The 17,354-nt window shown below is 40.7% G+C and overlaps 1 protein-coding gene across 1 annotated transcript in view; it reads left to right on the forward strand.

Moving 5' to 3' along the window:
• Nucleotides 1-12,545, forward strand: part of LOC122048625 — a 31,208-nt gene extending 18,663 nt beyond the window's left edge. The window contains exons 5-10 of the mRNA XM_042610170.1: nucleotides 1,514-2,832; nucleotides 2,904-3,793; nucleotides 3,978-4,049; nucleotides 4,897-5,131; nucleotides 5,288-5,541; nucleotides 12,143-12,545. Coding sequence (XP_042466104.1) covers nucleotides 1,514-2,832; nucleotides 2,904-3,793; nucleotides 3,978-4,049; nucleotides 4,897-5,131; nucleotides 5,288-5,541; nucleotides 12,143-12,545 — 3,173 coding nt within the window. The remainder of the gene's footprint in view (nucleotides 1-1,513; nucleotides 2,833-2,903; nucleotides 3,794-3,977; nucleotides 4,050-4,896; nucleotides 5,132-5,287; nucleotides 5,542-12,142) is intronic.
• Nucleotides 12,546-17,354: the final 4,809 nt, after the last annotated feature.

Below are 17,354 nucleotides of genomic sequence, written 5' to 3' on the forward strand. Positions count from 1 at the left end.
GAATGAACAGCACGCCCGTGTCATTCTCTACTTCTGAAAAAAAAAAAAATATCTGAAGGCCAAAAATCCCCACACTTAGAAAAATACGAACCACCGATTCCATTCCCTCAGAGGATAATTAAGGCCAAACTTGATGAACAATTTGGTAAGTTTCTTGATGTCCTAAGGAAGTTGTATATTAACATTCCATTCATAGAAGCCTTGCAGCAAATGCCCACATACTCAAAATTTCTGAAAGACATATTGACAAACAAAAGGAAAATTGAGGAGAGCGTAACGGTGGCACTGACGGAGGAATGTAGTGCTTTAATTCAAAACAGGTTACCTCCTAAACTCAAGGATCCAGGTAGTTTTTCAATCCCATGCATGATTAGGAATCATAACTTTGATAAAGCTTTTTGTGATCTAGGAGCTAGTGTCAATCTTATTCCATTTTCACTGTGTAAGAAATTAAACTTGGGTGAATTGAAAATTACAACACTAGCTTTGCAACTTGCTGATCGCTCTGTGAGATATCCTTTAGGTATATTGGAAAATGTACCTGTCACGGTTGGGAAATTTGTCGTTCCTGCAAATTTTGTTGTTCTAGAAATGGATGAAGATCCATACATACCTATTATACTAGGAAGACCTTTCTTGGCCACTGCAGGAGCCGTAATTGATGTTAAAAATCACAAGCTGTCGTTAGCCGTAGGTAGCGAAAAAATTGAGTTTGATTTGTCTAAAGCTATTAAACAACCCTTCCTGCAGAATGTGTGTTGCAGGATTGATGAGGTGCAGATGGTTGAAGAAGAGGAAGAACCGTTTCTCGGATTCAGCGATACACTGGATGCATACTCGGATGATGAAGACGTTGCAAAGAGCAGTGAAGATGGAGGACAAATCAACCTTGTGCGGCATATGACTGAAGAAGCGAGGTTAGAACAAAAATCATTGGAAAGTGAAAACCATGAATCACCGCAGGTAGAACTTAAACCTCTTCCATCAACCCTCAGGTATGAATTTCTTGGTGATAATTCTACATTCCCCGTGATTGTAAATGCGAGTTTAAATGAAGTAGATACTGAAAAGCTGCTCCATGTGCTTAGAATGCATATTAAAGCCATAGGATATACCATTGAAGACATAAAAGGGATTAGCCCTTCATTATGCATGCATAGAATTTTGCTCGAGAAAGATTTTAAACCTTCAGTTGAGAGACAGAGGAGGCTTAATCCTAACATGAAAGAAGTGGTCAAGAAAGAGGTTTTGAAATTACTAGATGCAGGAATAATTTATCTAATCTCTGATAGTGAATGGGTAAGTCCGGTTCATGTTGTGCCAAAGAAAGGTGGGATGACAGTAGTTAGAAATTCAAATAATGAGTTGATTCCCACTAGGACGGTTACGGGGTGGAGAATGTGTATTGACTATCGGAAATTAAACAAAGAAACTAGGAAAGATCACTTCCCACTTCCATTCATTGATCAGATGTTAGAAAGGTTGGCAAAACACTCCTATTTCTGTTTTCTAGATGGGTATTCTGGTTTTTATCAAATCCCTATACATCCAAATGACCAGGAAAAAACCACGTTTACATGTCCTTATGGTACCTTTGCCTATAGGAGAATGCCTTTTGGTCTTTGCAATGCACCAGCTACCTTTCAACGTTGTATGATGGCTATTTTTTCTGATATGATTGAGAATATTATGGAAGTTTTTATGGATGATTTTTCAGTCTATGGTACTAACTTTGATACTTGCTTGTCCAATTTGGTTAATGTTCTGCAGAGATGCGAAGAAACAAACTTGGTTTTAAACTGGGAAAAATGCCACTTTATGGTAAGAGAAGGCATTGTGCTAGGACATTTGGTTTCAGAACGAGGAATTGAAGTAGACACGGCAAAGGTGGAAGTAATTGAAAATCTACCTCCACCGACAAACGTTAAGGGAGTGCGAAGTTTTTTAGGACATGCAGGATTCTACCGGCGTTTCATCAAAGATTTTTCAAAGATCTCTAAACCTTTGACAAATTTGTTAATTAAGGAAACTGAATTTCTTTTTGATGAAAATTGTTTGGATGCTTTTTCCAGGTTGAAGGAAGCTTTGATCTCAGCTCCGATAATGCAAGTTCCCGATTGGACCTTACCTTTTGAAATCATGTGTGATGCGAGTGACTATGCAGTGGGAGCAGTCTTGGGACAAAGAAGAGACCGGAAGGTACATGCGATCTATTATGCTAGCCGAACTCTGGATGATGCTCAAATGAACTACGCAACTACGGAGAAGGAACTCTTAGCAATTGTTTTTGCCTTGGATAAATTCAGATCATACCTCGTTGGCTCTAAGGTTATTGTTTACACAGATCACGCGGCCATAAGATATCTATTGAGCAAAAAGGATGCTAAGCCAAGGCTCATAAGATGGATTCTTCTTTTGCAAGAATTTGATTTAGAAATAAAGGATAAGCAGGGAACTGAGAATGTGGTAGCGGATCACCTATCAAGACTATATCAGGGACAGAGTGGGACCAAGGAGGAAGATCTTCCAATTGATGACTGTTTTATAGATGAACATCTCCTTGCTATAAAAAGGATTGATTCTCCATGGTACGCAGACTACGCAAATTTTCTTGCTTGTGGAATTTTACCTCATCAGATGAGTTACCAACAGAGAAAGAAGTTTTTTGGCGATATCAAGAGCTATGTATGGGATGATCCACTGCTTTTCAAGAAGTGTGCTGATACTATTTACAGGAGATGTGTACCGGAGGATGAAATAAAAGATATACTTTATCATTGTCATTCTTCATCATATGGCGGTCATGCAAGTACTTCGAAGACAGCTGCTAAAGTCTTTCATGCAGGATTTTATTGGCCACATATTTTCAGAGATGCTCGTGATTATGTATTGACTTGTGATAGATGCCAAAGGACGGGAACATTTCCAAGAGACATGAGATGCCACTGAATTCAATTCTAGAAGTTGAACTTTTCGATGTTTGGGGGATTGATTACATGGGACCATTTCCCCCGTCTCATAACAATATCTACATTCTGGTAGCAGTGGACTACGTATCAAAGTGGGTTGAAGCTATACCATCTCCAACGAATGACGCGAAGACTGTGATAAAACTTTTTAAGAAAATCTTATTTCCTAGATTTGGAATTCCTCGAGCGGTGATTAGCGATGGAGGTTCACACTTCATTGAAAGACAATTTGAAAATCTTCTCAAAAAGTTTGGAGTAACTCATAAGATTGCCTCTCCGTATCACCCCCAAACCAGTGGACAAGTGGAAGTATCAAATAGAGAAATCAAAAGCATTTTAGAGAAAACTGTGAAGCATTCACGAACAGATTGGTCAGAAAAATTGGATGACGCTCTATGGGCATATCGGACAGCTTACAAGACTCCTATTGGTATGACGCCGTTTCGCTTGGTGTATGGGAAATCTTGTCATCTTCCTGTAGAGTTGGAACACAAGGCTTTCTGGGCAATACAATTATTGAATTTCGATCTAAAGAATGCCGGAGAGAAAAGAAGGCTTCAGGTTGATGAACTAGAAGAACTCCGACTTGACGCTTATGAGCATGCAAAATCCTATAAAGAAAGGACTAAGCGTTGGCATGATCAACACATTATGCGTAGGGAATTCCAAGAGGGTGATCTTGTATTATTGTTCAACTCTCGATTGAAACTCTTTCCAGGAAAGCTTAAATCCAGATGGTCGGGTCCTTTTGAAGTGAAGAAAGTTTATCCTTATGGAGCTGTGGATATATCGAATGAAACCACCGGAGTCTTCAAAGTGAATGGGCAAAGGCTAAAAAAATATCTGAGCGAACCAACTCCTAAGGGAGGAGAGCAGAACCTCCTCGAGTCCACTTGAGTAACATCATATTGGTCAAGCTAATGACCGTAAACAAGCGCTAGTTGGGAGGCAACCCAATTTCTTACCTTATACTTTTATCTTTTATTTTCTTTTTCATTTTATTTGCAGAACAACTGCCCAGGTAACAGAGGAGAACACGGCCGTGCAAATTTCAAACACGCCCGTGTTGGTTGCTGTCAGGTATGTTGGTGGCTGTCGGGTTTTCCAGAAGACAGCACGCCCAGGGCGTGTCGGGAAACGCGGGCGTGGAGATGTTTTCAGCGACCAACACACTCAAGGCGTGTCAGGAGACATGGGCGTGCCGTAGGGTTTTTAAATAGACGCGACGGGTTTTAGGTCAGAACACGCCCGTGACTCTTCGAAGTTTTCGCCGTTGGTTCCAGAGCAGTTTCCGATCGTCTGCGTTCTTCTCATTCAATTCTAAAACGTGCACCGGTGAAGATTTTCCTCCGGCAAAGATGAGCAAGCGTGTGAAAACGGGGAAGGCACCCTCTTCTTCAAAAGACAAAGGAAAACGGAAAGCGCAAGACCAAGGTGATCGGTCTGATAACCCTTTTGGTTTAATCTTTCGTGATGATATTCATAAATCTCGTTTTGACAAGCTTGAAAAACGAAAAATAGTTTCCACTAGATATATGGACTCTTATACAATTGCTGCGCTAGGTATTAAGGAAGATATATATTGGATGGCAAATAGGATGGGATGGGGACAATTTTTGACTAGCCATTACCCTACCTACCCTAGTATAACTTTAGAATTCCTTAGTTCCATGTCGGCCGAAATAATCCAAGGAAGAAATTGTGAGGAAGGATTGATTAAGTTTCGGTTGAGGAATATCGATTATAGGATGGATTTGAAGGAGTTTAATGAAATTTTCGATTTTCCTGTTGGAGGGGAGAGGCAAATACATCGAAATTTTTGTGTGTATACATTTTGGAGAGAAATTGCCTTAGACTCTATGCCCTATGATGCCTCTAGATCCAAATCATCTAATATCCCTAATCCAATTTTTCGCTATCTTCATAGATTCATGGCGAATACTATTTTTGGGAGAGGGGACAGTGTTGGGGTAGCCAGGCTAAGTGAATTGCAGTTTTTATGGGCCATGATTAATGATGTTAAAATTGATTCTGGAGCTCACCTAGTTAGACATTTTGTGAAAATTGGGAATAGCTCGACTGGAGTAATTGTTATTGGAGGACTTTTGACTAAGATTGCATTAGCTTTAGGGTGTGAGTTGGATGGATTGGAGACTTGCCCGGTTAGTCCACGATTGGATTTGGATGCATGTTTAAATATGAAGATGATTGGGAGATTAGAGGAGGGATATTGTTTGATGTTACAAAATGATATTAAAATCCCTCTTCCAAATAATAGCCTTACAACCATTCGCAATACACGTAATTGGCTTTTTAAGGATGTTAGGACCCAAGATCTACCCACAGTAGGAGAGCCATCTATTCCACCGCATGTACCGGTACCCCAGGTTTCTTCCTTCATACCGGAGTCCCCTAGGACTATTACTGATGATGTTTCTGCAGGACCTTCTGTTTTTGATTTTTCAGGATTCCGTACATCGTTTGAGGATTTCAGAGAAAAGCATACTGCGGATAGAAACATGTGGGAGCAGTTTGCTCATACTTCAGAGGAGCATTATGAGCGAGTCGACAGGTATATGGAAGGGGCTAACTGTTTTTTTTCTAATACTGAGAAGTATTTTGTAGTTGAGGCCGCTAGAAGAGAGCGTGAGGAAAAATTTTGGCAAGAAGAAAGTGAATTTCGTGCAGAGCAAAGGAGAAGATGGCAAGAGGAAGATGATCGCAGATCTTAGGCTTTACCTTGCCATAACTATTAGGTGACCTCTTTTCTAGTTATTTTTCTTTATCTTTGGTTGTTCGTTTTTAAGTTTTTGCATTCCTGTTTTGGATTCGGTTTCAGTTTTATATTTTTTTTATATATACCTCTTGTTTTGATTGATATAGACACTATGTGTTCAAGAGTCTTTGATACTTTGTTGCCCTCTCATCTCTTGTAGTATAACTTGATTATTAGTTGGATCTAGGAAATTCTTTGTGGCTTATTCATTAAGAACCCTGTTTCACTTTTCACACAACCCCTAAGGTGGCGGCATTTGAAAAGGATTTAAATTTCTTTACCGGTTTAGTACTCAATTTTCTATGGTGACTTTCATGAGCATTTTGGTTACTGGATAAACACTTCTCCTAGGAGTTTTTGTAAAAAAAAAAAAAAAAAAAAAAAAAAAAGAGATGGAATTTCTTTTGGCGCACCCCTTTGAGATTAGGTAGCTACTAGGGAAACACCTAAAGAAGGTGCCCTTTTGAGGTCAACTAGTTACTGGGGAAATGACCACTGCTAATTCCTTCTTTCTTTTCTTCTCGAGGGTGGTCCTTTGAGACCTTGTGTGATATTGAGGGGATGAACCAAGTGTTAGGGCAGGTAAGTGCCTCTACACTAGAAAGGAGAGGAACACGGTAATAGGGGTGATGAATCTAGATTGGTATCCAAAACCTTGGGGAGTTGATTTCTTCACATGCACTAAACGGGGATCTTTTGAGCTAAGCTGCAGGGAATGACTTGAGAAAATTAAGACCAATTTTATACCTTGGGATGAATTGCCAATAACTGTTTTCATGATTTCCACACATAGATTGTCTTTATTTTTCTTTGCTCGAGGACAAGCAAATGTTCAAGTGTGGGGATTTTTGATGTGTGCAACTCATGTACAGTTTTGAGCATAAAACATATATGCATTTCATCTCATTTTATCTTGTTAGAAGCATATTTGTTAGTTTTTATTTGGTTTAACATATTTGGACGAAGGATACTGCTTTGCGTTGAATTCTGATGATAGGATGCACAAAACCAGCCGAATTACCCAGGGTATCAGAACAACACGGCCGTGTTGTTGATAAACACGGGCGTGTCGAGGTTTTCAGCGACCAACACGCTCAAGGCGTGTTGTTGAACACGGGCGTGGCGGAGATGTTGAAGAGCGACGCAGGAAGCAGAGGAGGACATGATCGGGCCGTGTAATGAGATTGCTATTATTGCGGCAATGATTTTAAAAGATGGAAAGGGTCAATCCAATGGTGATACCGACTATCAAGGAGAGGAGGCTCTATAAAAGGGTAGAAAACCTAAAACTAGGGGGCGGCAATTGAGACTTGGAGATAGACGACATCAGCAAGGACGATTAGTAATGTCTTTTCCTTATCTTATTGTCGAATTCTCTGGTGTAATGGAGTAGTTGTTTGAATCTTAGGTTAAGGGAGTAGCCCCTAACTATGTTCATGATTTGTTGTTAACTCTGGTTTTCGATTATGCATATTTTCGTTGGTTGTTTAAATTGTTGAATGATGCTTTGATTGGTTTCTGTGAAAGTGGTAATTGACTAGATAGGCTTTGCGGGATTTATGTGACAGGATCCTATGCAAGTAAGAGTCATCTGTGTACGTATGCCATAAGATTGGGGACGGATCAAAGTAGATACATCAGCGTGATCACCAAAAGTGGCCGTTGGTATTTTAGGAATCAACTTACGAATCTGGTGGACGTATAGATAGGTTTGCAGGAATCTAGTGACAGGATTTCAAAGCATGAAAGATCATCTAATTCGGATACCTTGATAAAGAAAGTTGCATTCAAACAAAAGAAGCCAACCTAGGTATAAGTAGTCATTATCGGAGAACCGTCATGATAATAGTTAGAGTGGTGAAACCGTAATCCTAGGATTGTTTTTATCTCTTAATATTTTCGTTGATTTTCGTTCGCTTGAATTGTTGATTTAGAGTAAAATTTCTCATTAGATCATTCGTTTGGATAATTGAAACTCGTACATTTCTAGTACTTGACCCAGTCCCTGTGGGATCGATATTTTATTACTTGACGATAAACCGTGCACTTGCGGATTTAAGCAATCAAACACCTCATGAGTTGCGGTTTGGTAAACCACCTATAATTAAACATCTTAGAGTGTTTGGGTGTAAGGTCTATATTCTAAACACCAAAGATCACTTGGGAAAATTTTTCGCTAAGGCGGATGAGGGGATCCTTGTAGGTTACTCAAGTTATAGCAAGGTGTATCGAATTTACAACAAAAGATCAAAATTAGTTGAAGAATCACTAAATGTTGTCTTTGAAGAAAATCCTTCTTTGAACTCTATAAGAACAAACGATGAAGAAATACGTTTTGAGTTAGAGAAATTAACACTGGATGGAGTAGATCATCAAGGAGAAGAAAATCAAGAAAGTGATGGTGAGAAAAATGAATCTTTGACACTTAAACCCGAAATTATAATAAATCAAGAATCAAGACCTACTAGGATTCATGTAAATCATCTCTTAGATCAAGTAGTAGGAGACATCACTCAAGGAGTGAGAACTCGATCTTACTTTAGAAATGAAGGAAGCCAAGTCGCCTTGATATCTCAAATAGAAGCAAAAACCATTGATGATGCCTTGTTTGATCCCGATTGGATTTTAGCAATGCAAGATGAACTATCTCAATTTGAGAGAAGTCAAGTTTGGGATTTAGTTCCTAGGCCTACAAACAAATCGATTATTGATACAAAATGGGTCTTTAGAAACAAACTTGATGATAAGGGGATAGTTGTGAGAAACAAAGCTAGATTGGTTGCTAGGGGTTTCAATCAAATAGAAAGGTTAGACTATGATGAAACTTATGCACCCGTAGCAAGATTGGAGTCAATTAGGATGATGTTGGCATTTGCCGCCCACAAGGGGTTCAAATTGTACCAAATGGATATAAAATCAGTATTTTTGAATGGTGTTATAAAAGAAGAGGTATATGTTGAGCAACCACCGGGGTTTGAAAATTTGGAGTGTCCAAATCATGTATATAAACTTAAAAAAGCCTTATATGGGCTAAAACAAGCTCCTCGGGTTTGGTATGAACGATTGCCAACATTTCTAGTATCAAAAGGATTTCATAGAGGAAAAATTGATTCCACTTTATTCTTGAAAAATAGTGGTAATGATATGTTTGTGGCCCAAGTATCTGTAGATGACATTATTTGTGGTTCTACAAATAAAGATTATTTAAATGAATTCATTAATCACATGGAGAGTGAATTTGAAATGAGTTTAGTTGACGAATTGACATTTTTCCTAGGGTTACAAATTAAGCAAACAAAAGAAGGCATTTACATTCATCAATCTAAATATGTCAAAGAACTATTTAAGAAATTTGGAATGGAAAATGCAAAGGAAATATCTACTCCCATGACCACTAGTACTAAATTGGATAAAGACATTGAGGGGAAAGAAGTTGACTCCAAGGTGTATCGTAGTGCTATAGGGAGTCTTCTCTATCTTACGGCTAGTAGACCCGACATACTTTTTGCCGTAGGTATATGTGCACGGTATCAATCTTGTGCCAAGGAGTCACATTTGAGTATCGTTAAGCGAATTCTTCGTTATCTCAAGGGGACTCAAAATATTGGTCTTTGGTATCCTAGAACCGAAACTTTTGACCTAGTGGGCTATACCGATTCCGATTATGCCGGATGTAAATTGGATCGCAAAAGTACTAGTGGTAGTTGTCAATTTCTAGGATCTTCTTTAGTAAGTTGGTTAAGTAGAAAACAATATTGTGTAGCTCTCTCCATAACTGAAGTGGAATATATTGCCATGGGAGAGTGTGTATCACAATTATTGTGGATGACTCATACTCTAGAGGACTATCAACTTACCTATAACAATGTTCAAGTTCTTTGTGATAATGTGAGTACAATCAACTTGACCAAAAATCTCGTTCATCATTCAAGAACGAAACACATAGAGGTTAAACATCATTTTATTCGTGATCATGTAACTCGAGGTGATATCATTTTAAATTATGTTGGATCAAAATCAAACTTAGCCGATATCTTCACTAAACCTCTTCCCGAAGTTGAATTTAGCTTTTTTAGAAGGGAATTGGGAATGTGTTGTATTGATTAAATCACATCCTCCATGATCACTTTATAGGTAAAGCTATTTAAGTTCTATTCACCTTAAAATTTGTCTCTCACAAAAACATAGGATTGTCCTCTTAATGTGATTTAGATGGGGGTGAGAGGTTAGGGACATTTATCTTGGTCATAATGCTTGTTATGATGCATTATTTTGGTCAAGAAAAATGATTTTCATATGAAATATTCATTTGTCCAATCATAGGGAAAGCAAGTGTACAAATCATGTGCACTTTGCCCTACGATTATGATTGGAAATTTTAAAATTACAATATGTATAAAACTTGTTTTTAAAATCCTGGTTGACATGTGTGATTGGATACAAGATATCATTGAACAATTAGATAAGGACTTACTCAAATTATTGAAGATTTCCACAACCTTCGATTTTGTGTAAGTCTTCACTAAGATGAGTTAATTTTTGTTAAACTTTATTTTTCGTTGATAATATGAGACATATATAGTGTCTACACAAAGTTTCGTGATTTTTAGAAGAGTGTACAATTATTTATGCATTTCCAAAACTTGGATCTGAAAAGCTTTTCAAAAGTGCAGTAATATCAGACTTCCCAATCGATCGGTAGATTGATTGGGAGTCTCGCATTTCACTTCAGAAGGCATCTGAATCGATCAATGGATCGATTCAGAGAAGGTGAATCGATCAATGGATCGATTCAGAGAGGGTCAATCGATCGATGGATCGATTGGGACGCTCTTTCGATTTTCACAGAAGGCATTTTAATCGATTAATGGATCGATTCATCCCGTTTGAATTGATCATTGGATCGATTGAGACACATATCCCAATTTTCACAGAAGCTTCGTGAATCGATCGACTGATCGATTCACCTGCTCTCAATCGATCGGTCGATCAATTGGGGATTTAAAACCCATCTTAAATCCCGATTCACCTAGGTTTTCTCTCACTCCATCTCTTGTCTCTCCTGACTCTTTCCGTGCCCTAGCGTTTAGGCGACTTTCCCGGCGATTCTCCCGCTTGCATCGACCGTTCTCTCCAGCGGTTTTCTCCGACGAAGGGCGCTCTTCAACCTTCCTCCCGCTTCCTTTTTCCTCTCTCGACGACCAGGGCAGCCCCTTTTCTTCTTCTCCGCGTCGCTCGCACACAATGCGAACTCAAAACCCTAAGTACTGTCTTTACTTCTTTCTCATTTTTCTTTGGTTCTTGCTCCTATACTTGAACTAATCCACTTATGTCTTGTGTGCTTTTGTGTATTGTTTTGCATTATCCCTCATGCATTGCATTGTCTGCACTGTCCTTGCATTTTTGCATATCCTTCCTTGCATTTTTCTGTTGCCCTGCAAAATCGTGTGCCACCTCTTGTTATTTTTCATTTCCTATCACACAGAAAGAAACAAAAAGTTCATGAATCGGGCGAAGGATCGTCCGTACCTCCATCACGTCCTCAACCTCCTACTGATCCGAGATTCCCTAATACTGCTATGCAGCAAGCCTTTAGCAAACACACCTTCAAACTCATAACCCTTAGGTCTGTTGATTTTTAATACTATAGGACGTCTTGTTTTGATACCTATAACCGGTTCAAGCACTATAAACTTGACTCATTGTTAACCTGTGAGAGGGATGTCAATGTAAGTCTTGTCTCCGAATTCTATAATAATTTGCACACTTCTGATGGTGTAAATTATCGCACTTGCGTTGCGAAACGGAGCTTGGACTTCTCCTATGAGATTCTTCGATCTTTTCTCGGCTGTCTACCATCCAACAATGACTTTGCTTTTTATCCCACTCTTCCTGATGAGTTGCCTCCACCTTTTGAGCATCTCAGCATTGCATCCATGCATCAATTCCTTTTTGGTCGTCCTCGTCCGGATGAGCCAAATGCTCAAATCACTAAATTTTCTTCGCTTGAGTTATCGGCCGAGAACGCGGCCTTGTTTAAGGTGATCATTAACTCCCTTTTTCCCATTGTTTCTCGTGCATTAGCCGCTCTGCGACCCCTTTATATGTTTGCCCTATATGTCATTCGTCATTCCCTTGACATCAACATCGCTCTGAACATTTTTCATTTCATCATTCATTTTACCTAGCCAGTGCAACAGACGGTCCACATGCCTTTCGGGCATCTTATCACAGGCTGGCTAGAGTCCATGAAGATAGATGTCTCCCAGGGACGGCTGGAGCCCATGACTGTTGCTTATTCTCGGATTTCTTCCCGTTCCTTCACGAAGACGGGCTTAGTTGGTGGTCCAGCGGGAGTTCGATGATGCGATGGACGTGCTTTTGGTGAGGGACCCAGGGCTCGCTGCAAGGGGGATGCACAGGCATTGGTTCCTACGGCGGATGATGTTGAGGAGGATATCCCCCAGCCAGCTTCTCCGACATTCGAGGAGACTGTCGACACTCGCCTGGAGGAGCTGACCATGGAGGTAGCCGACCTGCATTCCACGATGGATACCATGGTCCATCGACAGACTTTGATGCAGGCGACTATGGATACATTAGTGGATTTAGTGAGCTCCTGGGTGACGGGTCATCCATCTCAGTCTGTTCCATCCACAGCTCCTGTTCCCCATGCTGAGGATGCTGCTGGTGCTGACTCTGCGGCAGTTCCTGCTCCAGCTACTACGTCTGCTCCTCCTGCTGCTACTGATCCCCCTCCTTTGGGCGATGATCTTATTGAGTTTTATGTCCCTTTCTGACGTGTTATTGTCCGTTATGTGGATGGTTGTTATGGAGTCCCTCTGTGAACTCTATTTTATTTTAGATATATGCTATGCTACTTGTTCTACCTTTTATTTTGTTTCTACGATCACCGTTGTTATATTATGTTGATATCTGTGTGTTTTAGGGGGAGTACCCCTTGGACAGATTGTGTTTTGTTTAGTGTAGATTTTGAGGGGGAGTTTGTTTTTTTGATATTTGACAAAGGGGGAGATATATGTTGAAGTTCATGCTTAATCAAATTTAAATTGAAATTCAAGTTTACTTGCTTACTGCTTATGCTTAATTCAGATGATTTTCAGCGTAGTTGCAATCATTATTTATCATTGTATTATTATGATATGTTGAAAATTAGCCTAAACATAAATAGATTGTCAAACATCAAAAAGGGGGAGATTGTTGGTGCAATCATGCCCTGGAAGTTTCAATGTATTGACAATTATTTAAGTTTAGGTTAATACGTTGGATTTAACATGCATTGTGAGTTTGCAGGAGGAGTTTCTTGCAGGTCGGAAGACTAGATGCAAGAGAAGTCCAAGAAGGTCGAGGACTAAATTCTTGGCAAAAGGAAGTTCTTGCAGGTCAGAAGACCAGATGCAAGGCAAGAGAAGTCCAAGAAGGTTGGGAACCAGATTCTTGGCAAGAGAAGCTCTTGCAAGTCAAAAGATTGGATGTGTGTTAAGCTCACTGTCAGAAATTGATTTGTAAATCGATTCAGACATAACTGTGAGGCAGAATGTCTCTGAATTGATCAACCGATCGATTGAAGGGAAGTCAATCGATCGGCCGATCAATCAGTAAGGTTCTGTGCGAAGCACAGAATCCACCTTAATCGATCAGCCGATCGATTCAAGGTATATCGGTGAACGATCTGTGGTCAGACAAGAGAAATGAATATCTCTCAAGTTGACGATGGATCCTATCAGATCTGCGTAGAGCTTGTGCTACTTGAACAAGTTGTTGTTCCACAACTTCTTGTGGTGTAACAAGATCCTGATCCACAACATCTTATGGTACCTATTCAATTTCCATCACAGTGTCAGTGCTAGTATCTTGAACTTCTTCAAGATCGATTTCACTCCCACTAGTTTTTCTAGAAATCAATTCCCTTTCTAGAAATACACCAGTTTTGGCAACAAACACCTTGCCATGTGTGGGATTATAGAAGTAATATCCCTTTATTTTCTTGGGATATCCAACAAAGTAGCACTTATCTGATTTGGGTCCTAGTTTATCAGAAACTTATCGTCGAACGTAAGCCTCACAATCCCAAATCTTCATAAAAGACATATTGGGACTCCTCTCTGTCCATATCGTATATGGTGTCTTTATGACGGCCTTGGATAGAACTCGGTTAAGTGTGAAAGTGGCTGTCTCTAGAGCATGCCCCAAAAGGAAGTAGGAAGATCAGTATAACTCATCATCGATCGTACCATATCTAATAAATTACGGTTTCTCTTTTTTGATACTCCATTCCATTGTGGTGTTCCAGGTGGAGTGAGTTGAGATATTATCCCACACTCAACGAGATGGTCATGAAACTCTTGGCTAAGGTATTCCCCACCTCGATCTGATCCAAGCATCTTAATACTCTTACCAAGTTGATTTTGTACTTTATTCTTAAATTCTTTGAACTTTTCAATGGATTCTGACTTATGTCTCATCAGATACACATAGCTGTATCTACTGAAATCATCAGTGAATGTAATGAAGTAATTATAGCCTTCTCTAGTTGCTATTCTGAAAGGGCCACATACATCAGTATGTATGAGTTCTAACAGATCATTAGCCCTTTTGCCATGTCCACTAAATGGAGTCTTTGTCATCTTGCCTCGAAGACAAGATTCGCATACCTCATATGATTCAAAATCAAATGAGTCCAAAAATCCATCCTTATGGAGTTGGGATATGCGACTCTCATGTTGGTGCGGGAAGCATCCGATGATCGAACCTTAGTTTTTGATAATGGCAAAGGAATTCAAAGTGGGCTTATCAAGACCAATAAGCTCTACATCACCGTGGTCAGACAAGAGAAATGAATATCTCTCAGGTTGATGACGGATCCTATCAGATCTGCGTAGAGCTTGTGCTACTTGAACAGGTTGTTGTTCCACAACTTCTTGTGGTGTAACAAGATCCTGTTCCACAACATCTTGTGGTACCTATTCAATTTCCATCACAGTGTCAGTGCTAGTATCTTGAACTTCTTCAAAATCGATTTCACTCCCACTAATTTTTCTAGAAATCAATGTTAGGATCCATGATCGCGGCTAGAGAGGGGGGGTGTGAATAGCCGACCCCAAATTCTCGTTTCTTCCTACGAATTAGGTTAGCGCAGCGGAAATAAACACAAGAAACGAAAACAAGAAGATCAAACCTCAACGCGTCGATGTAACGAGGTTCGGAGATGATACTCCTACTCCTCGGCGTGTCCGTAAGGTGGACGAAGCCTACCAATCCGTCGGTGGATGAGTCCCCGGAGAACCGGCTAATAACTACTCCTTGTGGGTGGAGAAACCTCGCCACAATACTTGCAACAACAAGAAAGGAGTACAACAGATACAAGAAAGCAAAAGACAATATGAAACACTTGCTTGCCTTTCTTGTTGACTGGAGTGAAGAAGCAGCAACCTCACACTAGCAGCAGCTGACGAGAATCCAGTCGAGAAGCTCATGCGAAGCTTCAGCAGCGAGGAGCTCAGCAAAGCTCTGATAGCAGGTAAGAGCAGAAGCTCTAGAGCACCAGAACAGAAGTTCTAATAAAAGAAGCAGCACTCAGCAGCAGCCCTTCACCTAGATTTATACCTGCGAAGAACCTGCAACGAAGACAGAAGACGCAGAACCTAGCCGTTGTCACTCACAACGGCTAGATCCAGACCGATCAGGCTTCACCCTGATCGGTCTGGGGCTTGCCTGATCGGTCGTGGGGACCGATCAGGCCCTGTGCTGATCGGTCCCCAGACCGATCAGAAGGCTTCACAGAGAGTTGTCCAACTCTCTGTGTGGAATCTGATCGGTCCCCGGACCGATCCCACCTCAGGTGGTAGCGTCCCTGATCGGTCCCGGGGACCGATCAGGCTCCATGCTGATCGGTCCCCAGACCGATTAGTAAGCCCACAGAACCATGATCGCCTTCTGTTTGTTATCTGATCGGTCACCAGACCGATCAGATACACAAACATATCACTGGATCGGTCTGCAGACCGATCCAGAGCTTGGTTTTTGCCCAAACCAAGTCCCAAACCTTCCAAACCAATATCTGGTCAACCTTGACCTATTGGTACATCATGCTTAACATCCGGTCACTCCCTTGACCTGCTAAGACTCCCCACCAAGTGTCCGGTCAATCCCTTTGACCCACTTGGACTTTCCTCTTCGTGCCAAGTATCCGATCACTCCCTTGATCTACTTAGACTTCCCAACACCAGATGTCCGATCACCCTTGATCTATCTGGATTTTCCCTTGCCCGGCTTAACTCACCAGGACTTTCACCTAGCTTCACTCACTAGGGTTTTCACCTGGCTTCACTCACTAGGATTTCCAATCTGCCTGACTTCACTCACCAGGACTTTCCCTTGCCTGGCTTCACTCACTAGGACTTTCTCGAATGCCTGGCTTCACTCACCAGGACTTTCACCTTCACCTAGCTTCACTCACTAGGATTTTCACCTGGCTTCACTCACCAGGATTTCCCGACTGCCTGGCTTCACTCACCAGGACTTCTCCGACTGCCTGGCTTCACTTACCAGGACTTTTCCCCGTGCCAAACTCCCTGTTTGGACTTTCCCTGTGCCAAGTCTCCATACTTGGACTTTCCGCGTGCCAAGCTACCTACTTGGACTTTTCCCGAATCAGGTCAACCAGGTCAACCTTGACCTAAGGTTGCACCTACAATCTCCCAAACACCTATTCTTGTCAAAAATCAAGAATACAACTCTCTTCTTGTCAAACATCGTCAAACATCAAAACACAACTCAAGTCAGGTCAACTCGAGTCAGGTCAACCAGGTCAACCTTGACCTAAGGTTGCACCAACAATCAATTCCCTTTTAGAAATACACCAATTTTGGCAACAAACACCTTGCCATGTGTGGGGTTATAGAAGTAATATCCCTTTGTTTTCTTGGGATATCCAACAAAGTAGCACTTATCTGATTTGGGTCCTAGTTTATCAGAGACTTATCGTCGAACGTAAGCCTCACAACCCCAAATCTTCATAAAAGACATATTGGGACTCCTCCCTGTCTATATCGTATATGGTGTCTTTATGACGGCCTTGGATGGAACTCGGTTAAGTGTGAAAGTGGCTGTCTCTAGAGCATGCCCCAGAAGGAAGTAGGAAGATCTGTATGACTCATCATCGATCGTACTATATCTAATAAAGTACGGTTCTACTTTTCTGATACACCATTCCATTGTCGTGTTCCAGGTGGAGTGAGTTGAGATATTATCACACACTCAACGAGATGGTCATGAAACTCTTGGCTAAGGTATTCCCCACCTCGATCTGATCCAAGCATCTTAATACTCTTATCAAGTTGGTTTTGTACTTCATTCTTGAATTCTTTGAACTTTTCAAAGGATTCTGACTTATGTCTCAGCAGATACACATAGCCGTATCTACTGAAATCATTAGTGAAGGTAATGAAGTAATTATAGCCTTCTCTAGTTGCTATTCTGAAAGGGCCACATACATCAGTTTGTATGAGTTCTAACAGATCATTAGCCCTTTTGCCATGTCCACTAAATGGAGTCTTTGTCATCTTGCCTCGAAGACAAGATTCGCA

The sequence above is a fragment of the Zingiber officinale genome, chromosome 2B (assembly GCF_018446385.1).
Source record: "Zingiber officinale cultivar Zhangliang chromosome 2B, Zo_v1.1, whole genome shotgun sequence".
In the NCBI taxonomy this organism is placed as follows: Eukaryota; Viridiplantae; Streptophyta; class Magnoliopsida; order Zingiberales; family Zingiberaceae; genus Zingiber; species Zingiber officinale.